Raw genomic sequence first — 25,992 nt, forward strand, 5'->3', positions numbered from 1 at the left:
GCTGCTGTGCCTGTGGGGTATGCCCGGCTTCCTGTGTTGGGTTCCTGTGTCCATATTCAAGGTATGGGAATATTTGTTTCCTTACCACTGGTACAGCCACAATGCAGCCCTGAATTATGGGAATAAATGTTCCCTTACCTTGAGAAGGCCTCTGTGACTGCCTCCCCAACACAGGATGCAGTACATACCCCACTGGTATGGTTGCACCAGCCCTGGAAAATTGGCAAAATCCCTGGCAGAATGGGCAGCAAAATGGCAGATGCGTTTCAATGTAAGTAAGTGTAAAGTCATGCACACTGGGGCAAAAAATCAAAACTTCACATATAGGCTGATGGGTTCTGAGCTGTCTGTGACAGATCAGGAGAGAGATCTTGGGGTGGTGGTGGACAAGTCGATGAAAGTGTCGACCCAATATGCAGCGGCAGTAAAGAAGGCTAATTCTATGCTTGGGATCATTAGAAAAGGTGTTGAGAACAAAACGGCTAATATTATAATGCCGTTGTACGAATCGATGGTAAGGCCACACCTGGAGTATTGTGTCCAGTTCTGGTTGCCGCATCTCAAAAAGGATATAGCGGAAATGGAAAAGGTGCAAAAGAGAGCAACTAAGATGATTTCGGGGCTGGGCCACCTTCCTTATGAGGAAAGGCTACGGTGTTTGGGCCTCTTCAGCCTAGAAAAGAGACGCCTGAGGGGGGACATGATGAGACATACAAAATTATGCATAGGAAGGATAAAGTGGGTAGAGAGATGCTCTTTACACTCTCACATAACACCAGAACCAGGGGACATCCACTAAAATTCAGTGTTGGGAGAGTTAGGACAGACAAAAGAAAATATTTCTTTACTCAGCGTGTGGTCGGTCTGTGGAACCCCTTGCCGCAGGATATGGTGACGGCATCTGGCCTGGATGCCTTTAAAAGGGGATTGGACAAGTTTCTGGAGGAAAAATCCATTACGGGGTACAAGCCATGATGTGTATGTGCAACCTTCTGATTTTAGAAATGGGCTATGTCAGATGCAAGGGAGGGCACCAGGATGCAGGTCTCTTGTTATCTGGTGTGCTCCCTGGGGCATTTGGTGGGGCCGCTGTGAGATAGAGGAAGCTGGACTAGATGGGCCTATGGCCTGATCCAGTGGGGCTGTTCTTATGATAGGATTGGGCCCTCAGTTAGTTACTTGTAAAGCACTTTGTAATACACTGCATTTTAGGACTAACATTTTCTCTGACTGATAACACAGGCCAATACACATTTTGCTGCCTTAAACGTAACACCAATTCCTGGGTATATTTGGGATGCTGATTCCAAAAATGGCATCCGTTTTGCCCTATCACATCTAGTTTTGGAGATATAGTATAGTGTCTTTAGTGAATGGTTCAAGCAGCTTCCTCATGAGGAAACCTACACCATGGCTTCCTCTTGAGGAAGCTGCTTGAACCATTCACTAATGAGGCTATACTATATCTCCAAAACTAGACGTGATAGGGCAAAATGGATGCAGTTTTTGGAATCAGCACCCCAAATTCATATCAAACCACCATAAAGTTTGGGAAAAACTTTTCTGACCCTCAATTTTGTTGGCCTTTGTAATAGGCCCTCCATATATTTCATTTCCAAGGACAGCATCCCATCCCTGTCCATTTCTTATATTGATTAAGTTGGATTCTGTGAGTAGTCTTTGGCCAGAGGTAATGCTGGAAAGATTATGGTTTGTATTAGAGCTCCCTCTATGGAGATTAAAAGTTAAATGTTTATATGCTAGTTGCTTCTTAATGTAGATGTGTTCTATATATTTGAGTAATACTTTGCTAATAACTTTTTGCTCAGCTAGCATAACTAATCCTGAATGTATTACAGATGGTTCAGCTGTCAAGAAAAATATTGAATACATTAGTGTACATTGAGAGCCTCCCTTTTTGAAGGGAGAAAGGCGGGATATAAAAATTTTAAATAGTTTATGAATGCCAGCAATACACAGTAACTATTTGGATGAATGACATTGGCAGAAGTATATCTGTAGCAAGCAAAAGTCTGTTTCTAAATGGGTGGCCCAGTCCTATCCCCCATCTTGCAGAGGGATGCTACAGTGCCAAAATGGCCTCTGCTGTATCCTGCTGGTGGTCACCTTGGTGGGCACCTCAGCTGCCCGTCGGCACTTTGGAGTAAGGGAGATTTATTCCCTTGCCCCAGGTAAGCCTCAGCACCTGCAATGGAGCTACTAGTGCTTGCAAAATAGCTAGTGCAAATGCGTACAGCCCCGTGTTAGAAAACCAGGCCTGAGGATAAGATATGGCAGAGGCCTTGGCCACTGTTCCAGCCCCCCTCCCAGGGCTGATCCATCCCCTCCTTGCCTCCACAGTTACATCCCTCTCTACCTCTGTTCTGCTGGCCCACAGAGACCTTACCTTCTCCAGTGGGCGCAGGCCTTCAGCACATTTGCAACAGTGGCGTACACATTCCGCTAGCAGAGGCCAGAATAGGATTGTGCCATAAGTCACTGGAAAGAGTTTACTGATTTTAGTGAAAAGGAAATACTGAGTTGCATAGTATTGGTTGACTTTTGGGATTTTGTGTTTCTATTTTGTGGTATATTCAAGTAGGAATGTTTATGGGTGCATGGTTTCGAAATGGTGGACAATATTTAACCTAAGGGAAGAGCTGTTCCTTATAATAATATTCAACAAAGAAGTGTTTCAAAGCCAAGGTGTGTAAGTGACCTTCATAGACTTAAACACAAGCAAATGTATGTTCAGGTTTTAGCTACTGTACTTGAAGATGGTGGTCATCAGATAGCAAAATATTAACTCCAGAGTAGAAAGAGCACCATGATGCAGAATCAGCATCAGGCTGCATTGTTGGGTAGCTGCCAAGGGCTAAGGCCCATTGCTAATCCCTTGACCAACTCTGTGTCAATAGCTTTCATGTCTTGTGAACAAAGTGACTCTCTCAAGACCTACTCAGGTAGTTTGGGGCCAGTGGAGCACAGATCATGGGGGCCTTGTGGAACCAGGAAGTGGCTCAGCCATGCCGCTTCTCTCCTTGTGGTTCCTGCTGGCATCTGGGCTTCCTGTAGCTTAGTCAGGAAGTTGGAAAGAGCCTCACACTAATGTAATGCATTACACTATTCCTTGAACCACAGGAATCCTACCTGCTCTGAAACCCCACATATGATGAAATCTGTCTTGCACCAGAATTGTTTGGTATTTTTGCCATAACAGTATAAGAATGGAGTCATGAGTGAATTTCTAACCTAGGACTGTATTATCAGACTCTCTACTCACTGGTAGTAGGATTTAAAAAAAAAAAAAGGCAAGCAAGATGTGACCTTCACATCTGCTTCCATTCTGTTCCCAAACACCTTCTGTGATTAGTGTATGGAATTGCATATTGATAAAAGTTTTCTAACCACTTACCCTTCTTCTGTTTTTCTTCATTCCTTGTGCAGGGGGGGGGGGCCATATCAGAAGATCCCATATCCATGGATTCAGTTATCCGCGGATCAGGTCCAGGTCCCGAGCAACCTGCTCCCCGCACATGTCCCCTCCAGGGCTTCCCCAGGCCTCCTAATGCCTTATAAGGCATTAAAAATGTCACTTCCAGTTTCTTTGTGAAGGGGGAGATGTAGAGCTCAAATCATGTGGCTTTATGAAACTGGAAGTCACATGATTTGAGCTCTAAATCTCAGTCTGAGCCTGGCAGGGGCTGCGGACGGATGTCTGTGGTCTCTGTTGAGCTCAGAAGCACTCTGGAGAGGGCCCCCAGACTGCAGGGATGGGCATTCACCCATAACTGCAGTTTTAGCTGTCCGCAGGGGGTCCTGGAACAGAACCTTGTGGATAAGGAGGCACGCCTATATGTTATCTTCTAGAAAAATAACACAGAGGAACTAGAGCTCCACTTGACATTCACTGATAGGGTGCTTCTTGTTGGTAAACTACTGTCTGGAATTCTGTGCATCAGACCGTTAGACCAAAAATTTGCCCAGAGAATCAGTGCCTGCAGTGTAGCATCAGGGATATGGGCATAGCACATTTCCTTCCACAGTGATATGCAAATACCGCTGGTTAGAGTTTTAAAAGTTTTAATAAGCATCACACTAGTTATGATTACAACTGCCGGTAGCTACTGTGGTGCTTGATCACTGTTAAAATTAACAACAATGTAAAAAAAAAATTATTGTGTACATGAAGTCCATAGATGGCACCAGAGGGTAAAAGGTCTTGGTCCAACAGTTATAAAAAGAAAATGAAAAATCTGTTTCTCTTAACCTCTTGATCTAGCAGAGAACTTAGCATAAAGAAGCCACAATGTAATTGTCCTGCATTAAAAGGGAGCTCTGAAACTTGAAATGAATCTTAGTATATAACCACCAGGGATTCTTCAGAATGTTTTTGTACAAGTTGGGCTCAGAACATGAAACCTTGACATCATGAGTGTGATTTCAAAAGAAATCAATGAAGGTAACAGCCATGTATTTGAGAACAGAAGTCAGAGACAACCTAGCAAGAACCTCTACAAAAATAGCATGGTAACAGGGCATTGCAGTACCTGAGCAGCAAATCAGCATTTAAGTGAGTCTTGGTGGCTTGTAAGGTGGAGAAAATGGGTGCTTGACTAGAAACAATGGATATAGTCTAGTTCTTATCTTTATGCCGTGTATTTAGTTTGAAATTCTTTAAACATTTGATCAGGTTAAATAAAAAGTGACAAAAGCAATATTTTATCACATAGGTCTTTTCTGAGTTTCTCATAATTTATAGATTTATCAGTGATATTCAGGTCAGAGAGAGAGAGAGAGAGAGATGATGACTTCCATGTGTGAATGAGTTATCATAGTCTAAACCAGCGGTTCTCAAACATTTAGCACCAGGACCCACTTTTTAGAATGAGAATCTGTCAGGACCCGCCAGAAGTGATGTCATGACTAGAAGTGATGTCATCAAGCAGGAACATTTTTAACAATCCTAGGCTGCAATCCTACCCACACTTACCCAGAAGTAAGTTCATTTATTATCATTGTTAAAAGATTATACATAGTAGCTTATTAAAAGTACAGGTCCATAACATTTCCCCAAATGCAGTCACATCCCATGGTAGCATCAAATCTAATATATTAAAAACAAAATATTGAAATGAGTGGGGACCCACCTGAAATTGGCTCATGACCCACCTAGTAGGTCCTGACTCACAGTTTGACAAACACTGGTCTGAACACTATATCAGGTATCTTTGCAGATACTCTGGGCAGGTTCACATAATTAATAAGCTATGCTTCCTTTGGATTGGGAATGCAACCCAAAGCCTTCCAAGACTATGTTTCCTCTTCCCTTCTCTTTAACTTTTTGGCATTGGTGAGAAGCTGTGATTTGTTTAAAACATAGTTCCACAGCTTCTGCAAGGCAGGAATTGTGCTTTAACTTTTGTTCACAATCAGGATATGAAACCAAAATTTAATCTCAGTTTCGCATTCTGATTTGTGACCCAGAATTAAACTCTGACTTTGGACCCAGAGTTCCCAGGTTCACACAAGTCAGTGTTTAAACAAAGATGTCAGTGGCATGACAGCAGAAAAGGTGAGGTGAGGGGGAAGAAAGGAGCATAAGGCCTCAGGCTTCAGGTCACATTCCTGATCCAAATTAATCACTGTTGTTTGTTAATGTAAACTGGCCCAGTGCTTTTTCAATGAAGTCAGTTTACAAATTCAAAGATTCTGTATAGCAGGGTTTGGAAAACACTGACCTGCTGGAGTAGCATCTTTCTCTTAAGTGATATTTTCCTAGCAGCACAATCCTATGCTTCAGTAGCACCAGTGCAGCAGTCACTGCGCTGGCACTAGCTATTGTAACTAGCCATAAAGCTCTCTGTGCTCTGTGACAGCATAGTGTTTAGGAGCACCAGCAGGGAGGCCTGTGCCATTCCTCCAGTGCCATATCACCAAGCTCCACTCGGCAGTGCAGGGGCCGGGAAGGGGTAATGGGGTGGGGTGGAGATGGGATGGATTGGGCACAGAAGGAGGCTTGATCGACACACCAAATCCCATCCCTTTCCTGGGTCTGAAAGCCCGACACAGGGCAGCTTGGAATTGTGGCAGTGATTTAGCAGGTGCAGGGAGATAAGGGGACAAATGTCGCCATACCTCAAAGAGATTCCAGCCTGCTGCTTGCCAGCACTGGATACAGCGTGGCCATGCCGCACCAGCACTGGTTAGGATTGGTCTGTTAAGTGTACTTTGTGAGTTTGCCAATAGTAGTCATTGCTTTTCTTAGACACATGGTTAGTTCCCTCTGAAGAACAGCTTATTAGTAACTATGAAAATTCTAGCAGAACTTGGGTGAAGAGCCAACCTGACAGACGAAGGCAGCAGTAATATCCCATCTCATGTTCTCTGCTTAGAATTAACTTCATAAAGACATTATTTCTTAACAGAACTGCATAATTTCCAATTTGTATGGCCTGAGCGAAAGAAACCAGAACTGTTTATAGAAGAGATGGTCTATCCTCAAAAATAAGCTAACCATACTAAATAATGTTTTAAATTCATTCTTCTTCTTTAATCCATTCTTTAATCCTATCCATTCTTCACTGTCCTTTTAGTGACAGAAAAAGTGAAGATCACGCTGCTCATTGAAAGCGTGGTTCCTATAGCAACCAAGACCTTAAAAAAAAAAGCCACAGAAAAACCCAGATCCAGTATTTCACATGGAGTTTCTAGTTCTTGGAAAGAAATTGATAGAAAGAATTGTCATTGGTTAAACTGATTTCTCAGCAGCATTTATTTTGTTCTGCATTTTGGAGTTGTTATGCATGACTCCATAAGATGCATTTATCACAGCTTTATATATCTTGACAGCACCATATGAACATCTCAGTGCTGAAAAACATGACATGGAAGATTCATGATTGCATCTCCTGCTGTTTGTGTTTTAAAACTAGAAAGTGGCCGCGGCAGGGCTCTGCTTTTGATTGGAGCAGAGAACTAGGAGAAGATCTTAAAAAGCTCGTTCTCTTGAATCATTTCCCTGCTCTAAATGTCCCACAAAACGGCTTTTAGCTTCACTGGGAAAATAAATATAGGTAGCATATAGTACATGTATTTTTCCACGGTGGAGAGAGTCTCACCTTTGTGGGAATAGTTGGATCGCAAAAGCAACTCAGAGGAAAGGCTAAAACACCCTCCCTCAGCGCTGCTGCAGTGATCAAAATCATAACCCTCCACAGCTACTTTGTATTTTTTTCAAAAACGGGAGATCCGGTCACAAAGTCGCTGGTTTCAACTGAGAGTCCATCACAATTAATCAGTTCATTTCACTGACTTGTGAAATGCAAGCGTGAGACCCTGATGGTACAGCACCACTTTTCATAGGAGAGCAACTGAGGGGGCAAGCCAGAGTGTGTACTCAAAGTAATCCCCACTGATTTCTGTGGGCCTTTTTCGCAGATAAGTGTGTATAAGATTGCAGCCTGAGTATACTAGATGAAAATATAACCTATATTTTTCCTGGGAAGTGTTGCAATATTTGTCATTATATGTGCATACAGATAATCAGTTTGTCATAAAAGTCACCTGATCCATTATACCTGGGGTGGCCAAACTGAGGCTCTTTGTTCTTTGATCTATAATGTACTGTTCGCAGAAATATGTTGGCTGAATTCCTTTTTGCATCACAATTAATATAAAAGTAAATAAAAAATTTCAAACTTTATAATTATTTACCAAGTATAAACTGGGACTCAACGGGGATAAAACATGAATTTAATGTTCGTGGTGAGTAAACATATTTAAAAATCTCAATACTGTACACTACTTCTTACTGTACTTCTTAAATATTGTGAATCTCAAGTATCTGAAGTGTATTGTATACACTTACGATAATCAAGTTTTGCCACCCCTCTTAAAATTCCCTCTAAGATTTCCCTTTAAGATTTCCCTCTAAGAGGACTTCCTTGTATGTTTCAAGAATTGGTAGTGTCCAAAGTAGAGGGAATTCAGAGTGGGGATTTAATCGGCGAGAATCCTGGGGCCCTGTAGTACATGAAAACTTATTGTGCTGTAATGAATGTCTTAGCCCAGGGTTTCTCAAACTGTGGGTCGTAATCCAGTGTCTGGTGGGTCCTGGGTTCGGCCCTCCCACCTGCCCTTGTGTCCAGTTGGCTCCAAATTGGAACCCTCCATACACAAGTCACTGCCAGTTTACTTCTTGGTTAGTGAATGTGATTTCCAGTTACTTCCAGAGGCCTGCAGAGTGCCGATGCTGGAGAAGCAGGTGGGTCGTGTCACCCTCCACTGCATAACAGGTGGGTTGTGGCAGGGGGAAGTTCGAGAACCTCTGTCTTAGTCTTTAAGATACCACAGGACTCTTTGTTATTTTTCTCTAGTCAGAGCTAAGCCACTCTTAAAACTCACTGATCTCAGGGAAGACTTACAGTCCAATCCTATGCCAGGGCAGCGCTGACGGTCCACATGCTGCCCTAGCAATGGCTATCATGCAAGTGCCATAAAGCACTTTGTCTCTGGCAGGGAACACGCAGAGCTGGCAGAGCGGCCAGCGCCACTTGGCACTGGGTCTCTGTGTTGCTGGTATACAAAAGAAGAGCTCCCAGCAGTAAATGTCCCTAAGAGTTTTTGGGCGAGGGGAAGGTGGGGAGGGGTGAAATTGAGCAAACGGAGGAAGGCCAGTGGGTGGGTCAGGACTGGGAGGGGGTGGAGACGGTGGCAGAGAATGCCACCTAATCTTATCCCCCCCTCCTGAGCTGTGGACCCCGACATGGGGCTCCTTAGTTCAGCACCAACTAAGTTGCTGGCGCAGATCCTAGAAAACCAATTTGGGCCACCAGAGTTCTATAGGTAGTAATGGAACCAATGTTCCTTTATCCGGAGTTCCTTTACTTGCATTCCTTTACCTGCATTAGTAGAACTGTAGCTTCCAAATCATGAGAAGTTGTGGTTCCGCTTTACTCTGAATTGGTTAGACCTCACCTCCTGTGTCGAGTTCTGGGCACCTCACTTTAAGAAAGATGCAGCCAAACTGAAACGGGTTCAGAGGAGAGCTACAAGGATGGTCAGAGGACTGGAGAACAAGGAAAGGTTGCGGGAACTTGGTATGTTCAGCCTGGAAAAGAGAAGGCTGAGAGGGGATATGATAGCGCTTTTCAAACACCTGAAGGGCTGTCATATGGAAGAAAGGACAAATTTGTTCTCAACTGCCTCTGAAAGTAGAATTAGATCCAACAGGTTCAAAATTCAAGAGAAGAGATTCTGATTGGATATCAGGAAAAAATTCCTGATGCCAAGGATGGTTCGGCAGTGGAACAGATTGCTGTGGAAGGCGGTGGATTCTCCTTCACTGGAGATCTTCAAGCAGAGACTTGACAAGCACCTGCTTGAGATTCTCTAGGAGGATTTCCTGCTACAGGCAGGGGGTGATGACCTTTAAGGCACCTTCCAGCTCTGTAATTCTATTTCTATACCCTGAGGAGTCCTGTGGCTGCTGCTCTGGCCCCGCAGAATACATCGGTGGCCATTTATGTGCTGCTGTACTGCATGACGCCAGGGCAGCACAGGATTGGGCACTTAAATATGCTTTATTTCTTTAGTCTTAAAAAAAATCCTGTTCTGGGTGACAGTGGAAACACTAGTTCCAACAATATTGTCGAAACAGCCCATTTTACAGTTAAAAAGTTTAGTAGCTACTGATTTAGAGCCCAATTCTATCCAATTAACAAGTTTGACGTAGTAACCTTTTGCTAGATAATGCTCCTGGTTTGGATCGCCCCCGTGAAAAGTTTACTTTAAATGTCTGTTATAAATAAATGTGACCGCAGTCCAAAACCTTGTCTACGTATGTGGTTTTTTCCCCATCATTCACATGCTGTGTTTCCCACATCATAAAAAGAATGGGAAAGTTCCTGTGCACACAGGAATGCTCTGTGCATGCAGTCAAGCTTTTGACCAGCATCCAAAAGCTCTGAACAAGTTTCTTCGCATAGGGATACTATGAACTGGACCAAGAGATTGTCTACCTTTTGCTTTTGTTACAATATTGTGCTTTGCACCATATTTTCTTGTTCCTTAATAGTGCAAGATTCCTTTTATCTGGCATTAGTTACCATTTTTGTTCTGTGCATTTTACTGTTCTTCATATTTAGGGATTGTATCCTAGGCTTTCCTTCTTCCCATGAAAGGAAAGAAAAGATTCCACCAGTGGATTTTTTTCTTTGAGTTATTGATATTTTGATTGTGTTCTAAACTGATTCTTTTGGGAGACACTGTCAAGGGTTTTAATGTAAAAAAAATCAGGATAAAATTTCCTAAAGAAATAACTGAGACTGTAATCACTGCCACACATTTATGGGGGTAAGACATAATGAACATAAAAAGCTTTTTTCCAAGTGAACTTGAATGGGATCATTCAGTAAACATTACATCATTTGGCACCAATAGAAAACCATTCCCCCTAAACCCAACTTCTTCATACTAATAAGTCACAGTTTTTGAAGTAGTGAAAGTTGTACATTTTAAGTTTCTGCTCTTTGTATAAAAATATTTTATTTCCATTCACAAAAATGCAGCAAATTTCAGATTCTAGCACTAGTAGTACTAGAAATAGTGTTTTTTAAAAAATGAAATATAACTTTACAGGATTACGTTCTTGCTTAGATCAGTGCTGTGTTGTCATGTATGTCTAGAGGTGTTTGTTTCCAGTAAAATAGGATTACACGGTGGGATTACTTCTGAGTAAAATACCTCGGCATCTGCAGGGGTTCCATTCCTGGAACCCCTGCAGATGCTGAAATCCATGGGTGGGGGCCAACATCCACGCCCAGGAGGTGGTCTGAGGCCCATGGAGGTCTCAATAGCATAGCAATAAAAATATATACAACAGTAAACAAAACAGTTCAATTAATATTAACATATCAATGGCAGTCAATCTCAAGAATATAATAATAGCATTTCTGTCCATTAATTAAGTCCATTCATTCCTCCTCTCCTCCCACTTCTGTGCAGAATAAAACAATCTGCATCATTTATTTGGGCAAGCTGAACACTTGTGCTTGTGTTGGGTCAGTAAGTACAGTTTGTTTGCAATGTTGTGAAATGCGGTTACAGTAATCTAAAACATTGGTTCAGTGACTTGACCCTCGTGTATGTTAAGTGAATGTACGGGGGGAGCCTTATCTGCAATTTCAGTTCACTGTAGATTTGGTCTGCAGGCCCCCCTGTGCAGCCCCCACCCAGTCCCCTTCAAACGTGATGGAAGCTCTGCTCCCCTCACTTCTGGAAGGTTTTCTGAGTCCAGCAGAGTACGTGCTTATCCGCCCGCTTCCTGGAAGCCCTGGCTTCCCCAAACCTCCCTGTGCCTTATAAATCATTAAAAATATCACTACCGGTTTTTCATGAAAACCAGAAGTCGTGTTTTTTCACTCCCTATAGTCATTCTGAGCCTGGCAGAAGCCATGGGTGGATATACACGGCTTCTTTTGGGCTTAGAAAACCCTCCGGAGACGAGGGTAGCTGGACCCCGGAATGGAACCCCCCCCCTTGGATACTGGGGCACACCTATAGTGAACACGGCATCAAAAGATTTCAGCCTTGATTTGTATGAAAAATCGTTTTACGTTTACTGTGGTCCATGCCCTAGAGACATTTCACTTAGACTATTGTAATGCACTCAACTTGGGGCTACCCTTGAAAATGGTTCAGAAACTGTAGTTAGTGCAGAATGTGATAGTCTGGTTGATCAGTGGGGCTCAGTGGGCTGAGCTTGCCATGTCATTGCTCTGATGGCTACACTGGTGAACCATAACATTCCAAGCATCATCATCATCATCATCATCATCATGGTATTTATATACCGCCTTTCTGGTCATCAGATTACTCCTCTGACTTTTTTCAAGGTGGTTCACATAGGCAGACGATCTCTAAATCCCCGAGGGGATTTTTACAATAACAGAAAGGTTCTATTTTTCAAGAACCACACAACATTTCAGATGGATCTTTCACAGTCTGGTATCACTTCTGGCCCCCAGTTGCCTTCCACGCTGGCTGACAAGCAGCTCCTTCATCTCTCACTTGAAGGGCAGCCAAGACGCTTCTTCGCTCACACCAAAGAGCAGGTGGAATAACTCAGCGCCGCTTCAAGGTCTCTCCATTCACGGAGCTGCTGGTGGCCTCGAACTGGCGACCTTCAGATGTTATCTTTGGGCTAATGGATGCTCTAGATCAGACCTTTAACTTTAAAGCCCTATATGGCATAGGACCAAGATACTTCAAGGACCACCTTCCCTCATACAATCCTGCATGTACCTTACAATCATCAGATTGGGTCCTGCTTAGAGTACCACAGCCATCTGAAGCCAAGGGGATGGCAACAAGATGCAGGGCCTTTTCTGTTTTGGCACCATATCTCTGAACCATCTACCAAAACATCTGAGGACAGCCCTCTCTTTTATATGATTTCTAGCAGGATTTAGAAAACTTACTTGTTTTGCTTGTCTTTTGAGGAAGGAGGAACCTCCTAGGGACCCATTTTATCTTCTGTTGCTGCTTTTGTGTTATGCTTTTATGTTGCTGCTATTTCTATATTTTTTAATCAGCTCCAGGATCATTTTTAATGGTTTTTAATGGTTTTATTCATTTTTTATTTATTATTTTATTTATTAAAAACTGACTAAGACAGTGGTTCCCAATATTTTCAGATCCATAACCCATCTTGTCCTCTACGGTGGGTCTCAACACTGCTGGCTGGAAAGGCTTCCCGGGCACTTCCAGACCCCTCTTCCAGGTTACAGCTGACTGGTGACCTACTGTATTGGACTCTGGGCACCTCAAAATGGCCTGCAGAAGTGTCCAAAAATTACTTCTAGACAAATTGGAAGTTAACTCCAAAAACCAGAAGTAGCTTTTGGACGCTTCTCTCGGCCATTCTGTGACCTGTGGAGTCCAGTAGACTGGGCCACTGACCTGGCATGACCTAGAAGAGGCCTCCAGAGGTGTCCAGTAAGGGCCCAATCCTATCCAACTTTCCAGCTCCCTTGTAGCCACAGTGCAGCTCTGTGGTAAGGGAACACATGTTCCCATACTTTGAGGAGGCCCCAGTGACTGCCCCTCCACCACAGGATGCAGCGTACACCCCATTGGCACAACTGTACCAGCACTGGAAAATTGGATAGGATTGGGCCCTAAGTCATTCCAGCCAGTAGTGTCACTGGGCCAGCACGTCCCTTCTGGAATGGTTCCAGTTTAGAACCAAACACCCTCAGGGATGGACAGGAGGGCCCAGCTCACAATCCACCACACACCGGCTCACAACCCACACTAATGGGAAACCCTGGTCTGAGATATATAAACTGTGCAGAGAAAACAAAAAAAGAATCAATGATAATATTTTCTGTTTTTTTTCTTATTGTTGCAGTCCAGAAGATGGAGAGATTCATCCTGAAATCTGTAGACTATATATCCAGTTGCAGTGCTGCTTAGAAATGTATACGACAGAGATGCTAAAATCCATGTGTCTCCTAGGATCACTTCAGCTTCATCGGAAAGGTATACACAAACATCATACTCTAATACATACTCTAATCAACTTGATCTTGTTTCAGTCATTTCAGTTGTCGTTGTCTATTTGTGAAGTAGAACTTTTTCTATATACCCTTCCTCTGTACATACCTTCTTCTCCAAGCCTGGGAAGCCACAAGAATCATATGCCTTGATCCATACCACTCTATTGCTTACCCAAAGCTCTTGCACATTCACAGCCCAATCCTATCCCCCAGCACCAAAAGGCCAACACTGCATACTGGGGGGGGGGGGGGGGGTGGGTTGGAGGGGCAATCCCAGAGGTCTGTTCAATGTTCCTTTACCCGGGGTAAGCCTCTGCAGCACAGAGTGTTTGTGAGGACTCATGCCACAGGACTGGGTCCATGAAGGGAATTAGGCTTAGCAAATTCACATGCTGTCAGACAGTTGCTGTCGGCGAACAGCATGTTCCACTGGTAGCTTGACCCAGTTAGGATTGGGTCATCAGGCTGTCACATTGGTTTCAGAGGAGAGGACACATGAATGTGCACATGGATTTATGGATTCCATTGAAAGAAGAAATATTTTATTTATCATGACCACAGGTCATAAAAAGGTAAAAGTCATATAAATAAATAAAATTATAAAAATAATTGGGTATCATAAATATAGCCTACCTCATGTGCAGCTATAACATTTTGGCTTATGCTTCCTGCTGCAAAAAAGACAATAATTGCAGGTCTGTTTCTGCTAGCTGATGGAAATTTGTGTCCTTGCCGACTGGAGCAGTAGTCTTCCATTGAAATTATCAAGACAGCAGTCATAAGAGTTGGAACCCTGTGCTCGTGTGTGTCAGAACTCCTACACCCCTGTGAAATCGAGATGTTGGTTTGTGTTATGATACTTTGAAGTAGGACATTATTATTCTACTTCACATAAGCAGCATTGGGGAGAATTCCACAAACTGGGCATCATAACCCAAGAAGGCCCTCTCCCCCGTCATGATCCACCTTATCTCAACTGGTGGGAGCGTCCAGAGGAAAGTCTCCAAAGATGATGTCAATGCATGAGTAGGGGTTTGTTCAAGGACCCAGGTTCTAAGATGCGTAGGAATTCAAAGATGAGTATTAATACTTCGAATTGTGCTTGGTAAGAGATTGGAGTCTCTGGCAACCGGCTTTACCCTACAGAGCTGGTTTCATCTGCCCAACTCCAATGCCACCAGTGATTATGTCATTGCCAGACATTGCAAAACCAATAAAGGGCAAGAAGAATTGGCCCAGGCAGCTAATTGAGAGAAAGGAGTGCCTTCAGAGGCAATAAGTCTCAAAAGTGGGAAAAATGGGAGCAGAAGGAAAGCAAGGAGATGAAGGGAATGAAAGGGAAGGAAGCAACAAGGTGGGAAATGCACAGAAGCTGAAAAGTAGAAGAAGGAAGAATGAGAAGTCGGCTGGAGCAAGGTCCAGACAAGGAAGAAGGGGAGAGCTGGGTGGGAGGAAAGAATGAAGGAACAAGGGAGAAAGGCAGAAAAGTAGAAGAAGAATGAGAAGCAGGCTGGAGCAAGGTCCAGGACAAGGAAGGAACTGGAATTGGGGAAAGGGAAGGGAGGGAGGGAGGGAGAAAGAAAGAAAGGAAGGTCACATATCTGTACTGTTAACTGGCTACTATGTATCAATTGAACCTGTTTATCAGCTGATTTTTCATCTGAGGATCTGGCTCAACACTGCTCCCCAGGACCAACATGAAGCCAGACATGGCTCAACCTGGACCCTCCAGAGTGCTCCCCGCAGCTCTGGAGGGTGTTCTGTGCACTGAGGAGGCTGCACATGATCTCCCTGAAGCTTAGAAGCCCTTCTAAGGCCTTTAAGGTGTCCCCAGCTCTCCGAAGGCCTTTTAAGGCCTTGAAACATAATTTCCAAAACCACTAAGGCCATTTCCCAGAGGCCTTAGAGGGGCTTCCGAGCATTCGGAGGCCACATGCAGCCTCCCCAGCGATCAGCACACCCTCCAGTTGTGAGGGGAGCACATCTTCTCTTGACTCTGGAGGGTTAAAGGTGCCTTAAACCATGGGTTTCTTTACCCATAGATTTCAGTATTGCAGGTAAGTGTGGATAGGACTGCAGCTTTGTAATGTTTTTGGGAATGTTTTTGAAACAGATCGGCAACTGCTTGGGAGAGTTAGGAAGGTTATTTGAAATAATTTTTTAAACTTATAATTATTTTACTTTTACTTTTAATAATTTTTACTTACTTGTTTTTTTTACTTAATTAATTTTACTTAATAATTTTACTTGATTTGATTTGGTCATATGAGGGGAGTTAAAATTTTCCTGCTTGAGTATGTCACTTCTGGCCATGACATCACTTCCAGTGGGTCCTGACAGATTGCCATTCTAAATAGTGGGTCTCGGTGCTAAACAGTTTGAGAACTACTGCCCTAAGGGATACTTGCAACTGTGTGAACCCTTTCCAGCTGCATGGCAGCTTGGTGGTGTTTCTGGATGCATTGTGATGATGATGCAGCTCATCGCTGAACTTCCAGAAACTCCAGGCTGCACAGAGCTTGTCTTCAGAGGATTTGGAGTTGTGCCGCTGTGCAGCTTAATGGGAAGGAAGGAGAGCCTGGATCAAAGAAAGGTTGAAGAGACTGGAGAAGAGGACAGGAGAGATGACCGTGAAGCCAGCAGAGAGGCACAGAGGAGATTCCCTAGTGTGGAAGGGCTTTCACTGGGTGTCGTGGCAGACATGCCCAGACCCACACAGCCAGTGCCCAAAGGTCAAGCCAACTCAGCCATACCCGGTCTGATTAGTCTGAGGTTCCCCGCTGGGCTCCACCTTTCCCTCCTGGGCAGCCTCGGTGTCCTGAATTGGCAGAGATCAGCACGAGGCAGAAGACCTTAACCCCAGTGAGGATAATTAAGTGGATAATAAAGACTTAATGTTGGTCTGCAATAAAACTCTTCCATGGAACATATTCCTGTCCTTAAAAAAGAAAATCTTAGGCATGTCCTATGTCACCTCCTTTTGATGTTCACCTTTCACCCTGAAAGGGGGCAGAAGGGGTGGGCAAGCCAGTAGAGCAATTTAAGTACTGATAAGGTGCTCCCAACAACAGCCCTTATTAGTAGCCTAGCAACAATACCTTCCCCACCACAATGAGATAGGCCAATAACAGCAGATGTTATTACCATGAGAAGAATCAGCCCCTGAGTATGTCATGGTGAGTTAGTCTTGGTAGCTATTTTAAAAGCTCTCAGGCACTGCCTATATTCTTCCCAATTCTCTTGCCCTGTTCAGTGGGCAGTGCACGGAGGTAACCCAGAGTATGGTATATTTGCAGCATGAACTGGCATTTAGCAAATTGCTTTTCCTCAGTATGCTCCTGAACAACTGCATCTTCAACTATGCAGTGCTGGTTTTGGTGAAGCTCAGATTGGGTGCTAGATAGCTAAGCTGGCACCATTTTCAGTGGAGATGTCCACCAAGCTACCCTTATACATCAGCACACAATTGCTTATTCATAGATGTGACCTTGGCAGCATGCAAGTACTGAGTAAATGTTTGCACTCATGAATAAATATGGCGCACTCAGGCATCTGCTGAAAAAGTTGTGTGCGTGCAGGTGTTTAGCAAAAGCAGGCTACTCCGTTCAGCACTTTGCTGACTTCCCCTGCCTCATGGGTATAGAGAACCCTGCAGAATCAAAGCCTAGGGCGTTCTGTTGCTTTTTATATCTCCTGTACAAGTTCAGATTTCTCCAGCAGGGAGGTGACCTACAGGAGAAAACCTAGGCTTCATGTACAGGGAAGAAAACATCTAAAACAAAAATAGCTCCTCACCAGAAAGAAGTTGAGCTGTTTAGTACTTGCAAGCATGATGTCGTCCTCCCATGTACTAACTGAGCAGAGCTTTGAAGGTTGCATGTATTCTGTTGGTCCCCCCATCCAGGGTGGGGGGCAGTTTTTAAGAGCACTGCTAAGGCGTACAAGGAGTGCATCTCCTTTCACCTGTTCCATGTTAATTCATACTGGTAACCTTACTACGAATTGTGAAATGTGTTTTCCATCAACAAACTGTGTTGTTTGGGTTGTTATGTATTTTTAAAGCATTCTTACAAAAGTATAAGAGCACTTTTCTGTTTTTACAACCTTCTCACACTAAACCTCACTGGGTAGTATGTTACTATTCTGTCAGCGTAATCCTAAGTGGTGGCTCTGCGCTGGCCGAGGGTGTCACAAACGTGCCATAAAGCATGTTTGCAGCACTGGTGAGGAGATCTGAGCCACCCCGCCAGTGCTGCATCCAGAAGACTGGCCACCAGCGGAGGTAAGTGAAGCACCAGATGGCAAAGGGGTAGCAGGAGGATGGAATGGCAGTGGGGTTTCTGGGTGGGGAGAGGGCAAAATAGGGAACAAATCAGGCCTAGGTGGGTGCCCTCCACTGTTTCCTATCCTCTGTCCTGGGCTCTAAAGCCCTACACAGCGTTGCTCAGACTTTCGCCAGCAAATTAGCTGGCAAAAATTGTTAGCCCATTGAGCAGGCTGGAACATTGCTCAGGATAAGGGAACAAATATCCCTTTATCGCAAGGAGACCTCCAGCCTGTTCCCAATACTGGATACTTCAGAGGCCGTGTGGCCCTGCTGTGCCAGTGCTAATTAGGATAGGGCTGTAAGTATTGTAGGAAAGTATACTTAGAACAGTGGTAATGCTGTGTGTGTTACCTGGTTTGAAATTTACCTCAGGAATGAACTTGCTAGGTGATTCTAGGTGACTGTTCTCTCAGCCTTTCCCTCTCTCTTGCTATAATATAGTGATTATAACAGACATACCCCACAGCGTTGTTGTTGTCAAGATAATACATTTGGAAGACATACACATTATATTAATGTGAAGTATTACCAGTAAATATTCATTTATTCAACCCAGTGCTTCAAATGGTTTCCAAAATTGAATCATTCTTTCTTTTTTGCTTCACTGGTGAGAAGCACACAAAAAAACTACTTTATAGATGTTTTGCTCTTTTGTTCCAAATATATAGTCGCAATTCTACCAGAGGGCATCCTGACTATAAAATGTAAAAATCAAATCAATTCAGGAACAAAATATTGTTTATAACATGGCGTTATGGTTATCTAGTGATCGTTCTAGAAGAGGGATGAGAAAGCTGTCCTGTCCTGAGAGCCGTATCAGAGAATATCATGAGTGTGAAACGGCAACTAATTTTCATGTTTTATTTACTGTTGCATCACAGTTTACATACTGTTTTCATGTACATGGCAGATGCCGTATCATAGGTGTGTTGCACTAATTACACTATGGGAGTGTCATTGGGTTTATGATTGAGAGCCAGTGTAGTGTAGTGATCAGAGTATTGGACCAGAAAGATCTGGGTTCAGATGTTCATTCAACTATGAAGCTCACTGGCCAATCACTATTTTTCATCTAGCGCACAAAGTTGTTAACTTTTGTTCACTTAACCTGGAGAAAGCTTTCACTGTTCCTATGTGACTCCTTGGTCCTGTGCCAGTGATTTTGCTGGCATAAGACTGAAAAGTGTAACAGCAATGGAAAGGATGAAGGAGAGGAATAGATTCAACCCACATCTTCATGCACTGAACCAATCCTCTCCCTCCCTTAACTCTCCTCTCCCTCCCCCTCCTTATTCCACCTTCCCACTCCATTCCTTCCACCACTTGCTCCCACCATCACCTTACCTTGTGCTGGTGGATGGTAGCCTAGCTGCCGGTGCAGATGACTGCCACTGATGACATCGCTGTACAGGCCAGCAGCACTGGAGCGTGTGATGTTGCACAACTTCCATCAGAATCTTGGCACTTCTGCCTGGATCCTGCAGGTTCCACCAGCAAAACATGCATTCTGCCAGCGGATAATGGGAGAAATAGTTTGGATTGGGCTGTAACGAAGACACAAAAGAGATGCAAGCAACAGTTACTGGCAAAGATTCCATGCTGGGATGAAGAGGGATAGTGGCTCTCCCCCTCTAAATATGAGGACACCACTTTTTTAAAAGTGCCTCTTTTACCATAGTAAGGGGGAAAAAAGGCAGTTCTTGATTATCTTGATAGGTTGATGTGCTTGCTTCTATTTTCCTCTGTTTGTATTGGCTTTAAAACCTGTCTCCCCTCTGTAACCACGAGCACTAGAAATATCAAAATAAAATTTGGAGTTCTCTGAAGTCTGACTAGTGCCTCAGGGCATGTAGCTGCAGCTCTTCCTTCTGACAACCCTCTTTCTATTATGCTGCCCTTCAAGGTAGAGGAGCTCTTTTCTCAGGCCAGACTAGACAGGATGCTCAGTTGTGTATAGTTTGATCCTGATTTTTTGTTTTATTTGACAAAATGCAGGTGTGGGACTGCAAAGTAAAGTGGGAAACCAAAATATAGGAAGGAGGCTCTTTGCTTTGGGGGCAGGTTTTCTTTTGAAATCATTTACTCTGCTTTTCCTCTCACAAAGAAAAAGAAATAACCTCCTCGGCTGCATTTTGTCAAACAGAAAAAGTCAAGGCCAAACTCTGCATTGCTGAGTATTGTGTGTATTTTGGCCCTCAGGGTCTGGAGACTGCAGCAAAGATTTTGGAAGTCACTTGTCCTCTGTGCTGAAATGAAGTTGACACACAACATTCCCCCTTTATCTGAAGGATTTATAATATAAATTTCAGCATTGGGCATTGGGAAGGGGGGGAAAGGGAAAGGAAAACTAACAATGTAAGCCAATATTTTTTACTGAGAATAATGAAGGTCCTACAATTTCTTGCTCTCATTTTTCTTGTACTTTTTTACTTCTGTAAACATGGCTGGATAGCCATGGGAAGCCATGCCTAGCTTTTGAAAACCATTTTAAATGTGTTGTTGAAATATGGCCAGGAGAGTCAGTTATCAAAGGTGTTTTGCTTCTGGGCTAAATAACATTATTCCATCATATAATTAATCTCCTTTCCTCAGTAAGCTACCTTATCCCTCTGACTTGCAGTAGAATGTGATTGTCATGGGCACCTATTGGACAGTGTGTATGACATCACACCCAGATAAGACAAAACCTGCTATTTTAATTACTTGTTATCAGAACTGAGTACTTTCCGTACTAATGCTGAAATATGCAGAATAAATCATGCAACACCCTCTCTCCTAAACTGCCAAGATTAGCAAGACAACCCTCTACCTCTTTGGTAATCCTATTATTATTATTTTGTGTCTGTTATTTTCAGGTTATGCATCCTTCTTTCCTCACGAGAGCTACAGCATAGAGCCTTCCATTATTTAAAATAATTAAAAAAAAAAGACAAGTCCCTGCCTCCCCAGGGGGCTCAAAATCTAAAAATAGACAAAAGAAGACAACAGAGAGAAGAAAGTAGTGCCAGGGTAAATGGGGAAAATTCACAATTATTTCTCATAAATGTATTTAGGTTTTGTTGCCATAGCGTAAAGAGGCTGGGAAGTTAGCAACAAAAACTTCAAGGAAACGGTGGGTTTTCAGGAGGGATGCAAATGAAGTAAGAGAGGTGACATCCAGTAGGTGAACTGGGAAGAAGCTCCAGGCTAAGCCCTTAGAACTATGCTCAGCAATCCTTCCAAGCAGTTTGAAACACACATCTTTTAACTATCCTGAAATTCTAATGCTTTTCCCCTCCACGTACTCATAATATCATATGGGGAAAACATTATGTGACAGGTACCTCTTACAATCTAAAGATGAAGCAAAGGTGAAGGAGAACTTTGGTTTCTAGGTTATTTTGAGCCATGCCCCATCATGAACATTGGGCATTTTTGAGATGTTGGGTACCTGCACATAGATGCCACTTCATAGCCATCTGTTTGTTACTGAGCTGCTGGTGGAATGGAAAACACAGATCAACTGCCTAGAGGCAATCAAGTGCTTCTCAAGTGGAAATTGCTCACAGGCAGCTGAACTCCAGAATTTATTGCCTTGTGCTTATTGTGAGTGTGCAGTCGGTACTGTGCTGTCAGGAAGGATTCGTTGTTTTTGTAACTGGGTACTCCAGTGTCTCTTTTGTTTAAATGAATTTGCTACATTCATTCAATTATAGGTGTGCCAAGCAGAAGTAGCCTTGGTACTACCTACTTAACTCTTAGTTTTGCCTTTGTGAAACTGGCAAAAGTAGCCCCTCCCCTGTTTCAGACATTTGGAGTTTATAGGGATATGTAACTTTATATGTTAGAAGAATTATTTCTAAAGCATAGGATTATGTGTAAACAAACCTATAAAAATCACAGTCCTAGATGCTTCAAAAAATATCCTCCAACAGGTACCTTAAATAAGAAAAGAAAGAGATGGGCCCTTAGGGAAACAATGGTGTACATGCATCATTGAGAGACTCTGCTGCAGTGCTTCTCTGACAGAAATTCAAAATGATGTAGTTACGCTGAGCCAAGGACACTCCAAAAGAAATGCAATGCTCCACTGCACCTAACAATGTATTACACAGGATAGAGACATTTCACAAAAGGCAGTTCACAGAGTTATTTTTGTTTTGGCTTTTGGGTGTTGTGTTAGTAGCTAATCTATGTAGACCAGTATAGAACGTCTTTGATCATTTCTAGAAAGAACAAATCTAATCTTTTAAATCCAAACAAAACAAACTTGTTCAAACTATAGCCAAGAGACAGCCCAATCCTATGCATGTCTACTCAGAAGTAAGTTCCATTACTGTCATTGGGTCTTACTCCCAGGAAGATGTGGATAGGATTGGGCTGTGAGTTGTAGAAGGAACAGAATGTTTAACCTTGTTGACATCCTTCAGTCTCGGAAGACTATGGTATCGCGCTCTGAATGGTGGTTCTGGAACAGAGTGTCCTCTCCAGTGCACGAAGCCTGGGTAAAGTAGGTATGGAAGATAGGCTGTTACCCATACAGCAAATCCCCTCTCTCCACGTCGCTGAAATGGTCCAATGGAAAGGCAGAGGCCAATACGGTTGGTTCCAGAGCCGTCGCAGGAGTTGCCAGAACGTGACTGTTTTCAGCCATGAACTGCCTCAGGGACTCCGGCTCCGGATTTTGCCTCGAGGTTGACTCCTGAAGCCTTTTCCGTAACTGGACGTAGCCACAAGGCAGTGGAGGTTTGGGATCAGAGTTTTCCTTCTCTAAGATGAGCTGCCTTCCCAGGCTGATGAGTCCCATCTACCCGGTGGCTGTTTAGTCGCCTCTTACGACAAGTACAGCCAAACTGAGGGCCTATTCTTATCCCCAGCCCCCAGGGGTTAATGTTTAACCAATATTCATGTAAAGTATGAGACAGGGGACCCCACTTTCAATACCATTCCCCTCCCAGGAACCTATCCACTCATCCCCGTCACTGTCCGCTCATTGCCCCTGTAATGCCCTCAGTACTTTTCACTGTAACCAAACATGCTTATTTGAGAGAGTAGAAAAAGTTACCATGAAGTCTGGCACTAGTGAAAGCTATTTTAGACAATTGCTAAGAATCTGAGCAGGACTCAGGAATAATCTGAATGTAGCTGAAGGGGTACATCAGATGCCTCCCCTTTTACCTGATGGTGCTCTAGTCCAGTGGTCTTCAACCTTTTTCATTCCTGTAATTGCCGCTACCCCATAACTGAAGCTTTGCAACCCCATTGGGGTCCCGACTCCAAGGCTGAAGAAAATTACTGTAAGGAAAAAAGTTGAATGGGGAGAGATCTTAAGATATGGTGAAGAGAAGGAAATGTTTAAACACATTCTGGGTCCAGTCCTATCCAACTTTCCAGCACTGATGCAGCTGCAATGTGGCAGCAAGGTAAGAGAACAAACATTCCCTTACCTTGAGGAGGTCCCATGTCTGCCACTCCACCACAGGAAGAGTGGCTGCACCGCCACTCTGCACTGCAGAGGCTGCACTGCCACGTGGTGGTTTCACTTACTCCTTGCACTGGCGCATCCTCTTCCTGCCAGTGCTAGGCTTGGTGCCTGACAGATGTGGGCCCAGAGCCAGTGCTCCCTATTCTCCCAGTGCCATAAACATGCTTTAAGGCACCCAGTGCCTACATTAAGTCTGAGTGCCAGCGCTGGGAGGGTTCAGGATTGGTTGAACTCTCAGTTGGTTTTTATGTACAGGCATGTGTCACTTAACAGGCTTCCGCCTAACAACAGATTGCTTATACAATGGTGATCAAAGCACAACAAAGAGGCTCTTAATGAGACCATCTGCTCTCCTTTAGCCTGCAGCAGAGTGTCTTGTTTACACAACAGACTCTTAATGCAAAGAAGAGGCTCTTAATTGGTCTTCAGTAGCCTGTGCTGTGTCTGGCAGGGAGCACCAGTTTACACAACAAAGGCACTAGATAGGGCTGAATGTTCACGTAACGACCTGATCACATTACAATGGGGAGAACGTATCCCGTCTTTAAGTGACGCACACTTGTATTTACTGTATTGCTGATTTTAATCATTGATATTGGTTTGTCTTTTTTTAAAAAAGTGTGCTTACTGAGAGTTTTTTTAAATGATTATAAGCCCAACATAAATGAAAGAGCAATGAAGTGGGAGATTCCATAGCAGAAATATTGATAATGATTCACAAAGTACATAGCACACTTGTACAATACAGCAGCTCACTTAAAACCTGGTAGATATACTATAATGAACCCTTGATTTAGCAGACTAATGGGGGAAATGGGTGTCTGTTAATGCCAGACATCTGCTAAATTTGAGGGTTAATTGTACTGAACTTCCTCTTTTGTTTAAATAGCCTGCTCAGAAGGAGTGAGGTGTTGCTAATGCACCACCCCCCATCTCTTACCTTTGGAGCTTCCTCCATGCCCTTTCATCAAACTGGAAAGTGCAGAACATGTTGTACTCCTTCCTCTACATGCCCACAGGCCTTTTAAACAAAGTGGAAAGTGTGGTGCAAGCTTTGGTAAGCGCATATGGCTTTCTCAGAGGAGGGGGCAAGGCAGTGGCACTATACAGTGGATTTCTGACTTAACTCCCATTATTTTGGAAGTCTGTTAAATCAGTGGTTCACGATGCTTAACCCACTTTTTTCCAGCCCACAAGTGTACACATTTAGTCCCTGTTGTGTATATGCAGTGTTGGGAAGAAGTGGCTTAAAAAGAGCATCTATCTGTCTATTTACTAATAGTGGTCAAGTAGATGAATGCCTATCAGTTTGAATGCACCACCCACAGGCAAAGGTTGTAGTTTCTTTGCATTTGGGGGATTCCATAGGTACAACAAAGTTAGCTACATCTGTAAATTAAAAGGGGAAAAAAAATTCTCCAAATAGCCTGCTGTTAACTGAGCATGTTCAAAAGGCTTATGGGAGTTGTGAAGTTTCCTCATGTGAAGTGTCCTCAAAACCTCAAAGGGAACTGGGGAGAGTCTAACTTAGCAGGAGGGCACATATTTGGCATGCAGAAAGTCCCATTTTCAGTCCTAGCTGTTCTTAAATAGGACTGAGAAATATCCCTGAACTGAAATCCTGGAGATTCACTGTCGGTCAGTAAGGGCAATACTAATTAGGTGGACCAGTGGTTTGACTCTGAAATAAGGCAGCTACATTTAGAAGCCAGAGGAGCTTCTAAATTGTTAAAGTTAAATTATAAGATTCTCAGGTATGGGGAAGGATGGGGTCCCATTGCCCTGCATACCTTGTTCAGTCATCATTTGCCCCCTTTTCTGACTAGTAGAAGCAGAAGAAACTGCCAAACAAACTTAGCTCAGTTTGCACAATTTATTCTAATTGCATAACTCAATTTTTCTTATTGTAGAATTTTGATTTAAAACAAAAAGCAAAACTCACCCCAGGGTACACATAGTTCTAATGTTCAGAAAACTTTTCCAGGGGCAGATTATCTGGTTCTAGTTATTTGTAGGAGGTGATTTGATGGCTTTGTTTTGCGCTTAATTTCTAAGGGATGGAGCCTTGTGCGGTGCCCAAGAATACAGATAGTAAAGTAGAGGAGAGTTCAGAAGTTCCTATTTTAGAAGATACATCATCTTCACCAGCAGACATCCAACAACATCTATGGCAGGTTTCCACAGATATTGAAAACACTGAGAGGTATGTGTCTTTTATGTTTGTAATCTGTTCCTTTCAATTATTTATATTATTCAGCAACTGTGAGACCTTACTGAATGAAGTATCACACATGCGCTCAAAGTGGTATTCACTATGTCAAGGGTTCTCAAACTTCCCCCTGCTGCCACCTGCCTGTTCTGCAGAGAAGGATGCTGTGACCCAACTCCTTCTCTGGTGCTCGGTCTCAGAACGCCTTCTCAGGCTTTTGGAAGCAACCAGAAGTCACTTTCATAAACCTGGAAGTAAACCAGAAGTGATTTTCCAGTTGTTGCTATAGGCCTTCAGAAGCCCAGTGTGGCCTGCAATTGCATCCGGACAGCTGTGATTTAAGAGCCAACTGAAAGCAAGAGCAGCGGCCTTGCAAAGAAAGCAAAGTGAGCGGCCCGCTTGGAGGCAGGCTGTGCAGCATGACCTTTCC

At 43.4% G+C, this 25,992-nt stretch overlaps 1 protein-coding gene across 2 annotated transcripts in view; it reads left to right on the plus strand.

Annotated features, from left to right (window-relative positions):
* Positions 1-25,992, plus strand: part of RGS7BP (regulator of G protein signaling 7 binding protein) — an 89,979-nt gene that overhangs the window by 58,452 nt on the left and 5,535 nt on the right. The window contains exons 3-4 of one of the 2 annotated variants that reach the window (XM_066616896.1): positions 13,415-13,545; positions 25,409-25,556. In XM_066616896.1, the coding sequence (XP_066472993.1) occupies positions 13,415-13,545; positions 25,409-25,556 (279 nt within the window). Of the gene's footprint in view, positions 1-13,414; positions 13,546-25,408; positions 25,561-25,992 lie in introns of both variants that reach the window. The other variant, XM_066616897.1, reaches the window with a different exon arrangement.

The sequence above is a fragment of the Tiliqua scincoides genome, chromosome 2 (genome assembly GCF_035046505.1).
Source record: "Tiliqua scincoides isolate rTilSci1 chromosome 2, rTilSci1.hap2, whole genome shotgun sequence".
Lineage (NCBI taxonomy): Eukaryota > Metazoa > Chordata > Lepidosauria > Squamata > Scincidae > Tiliqua > Tiliqua scincoides.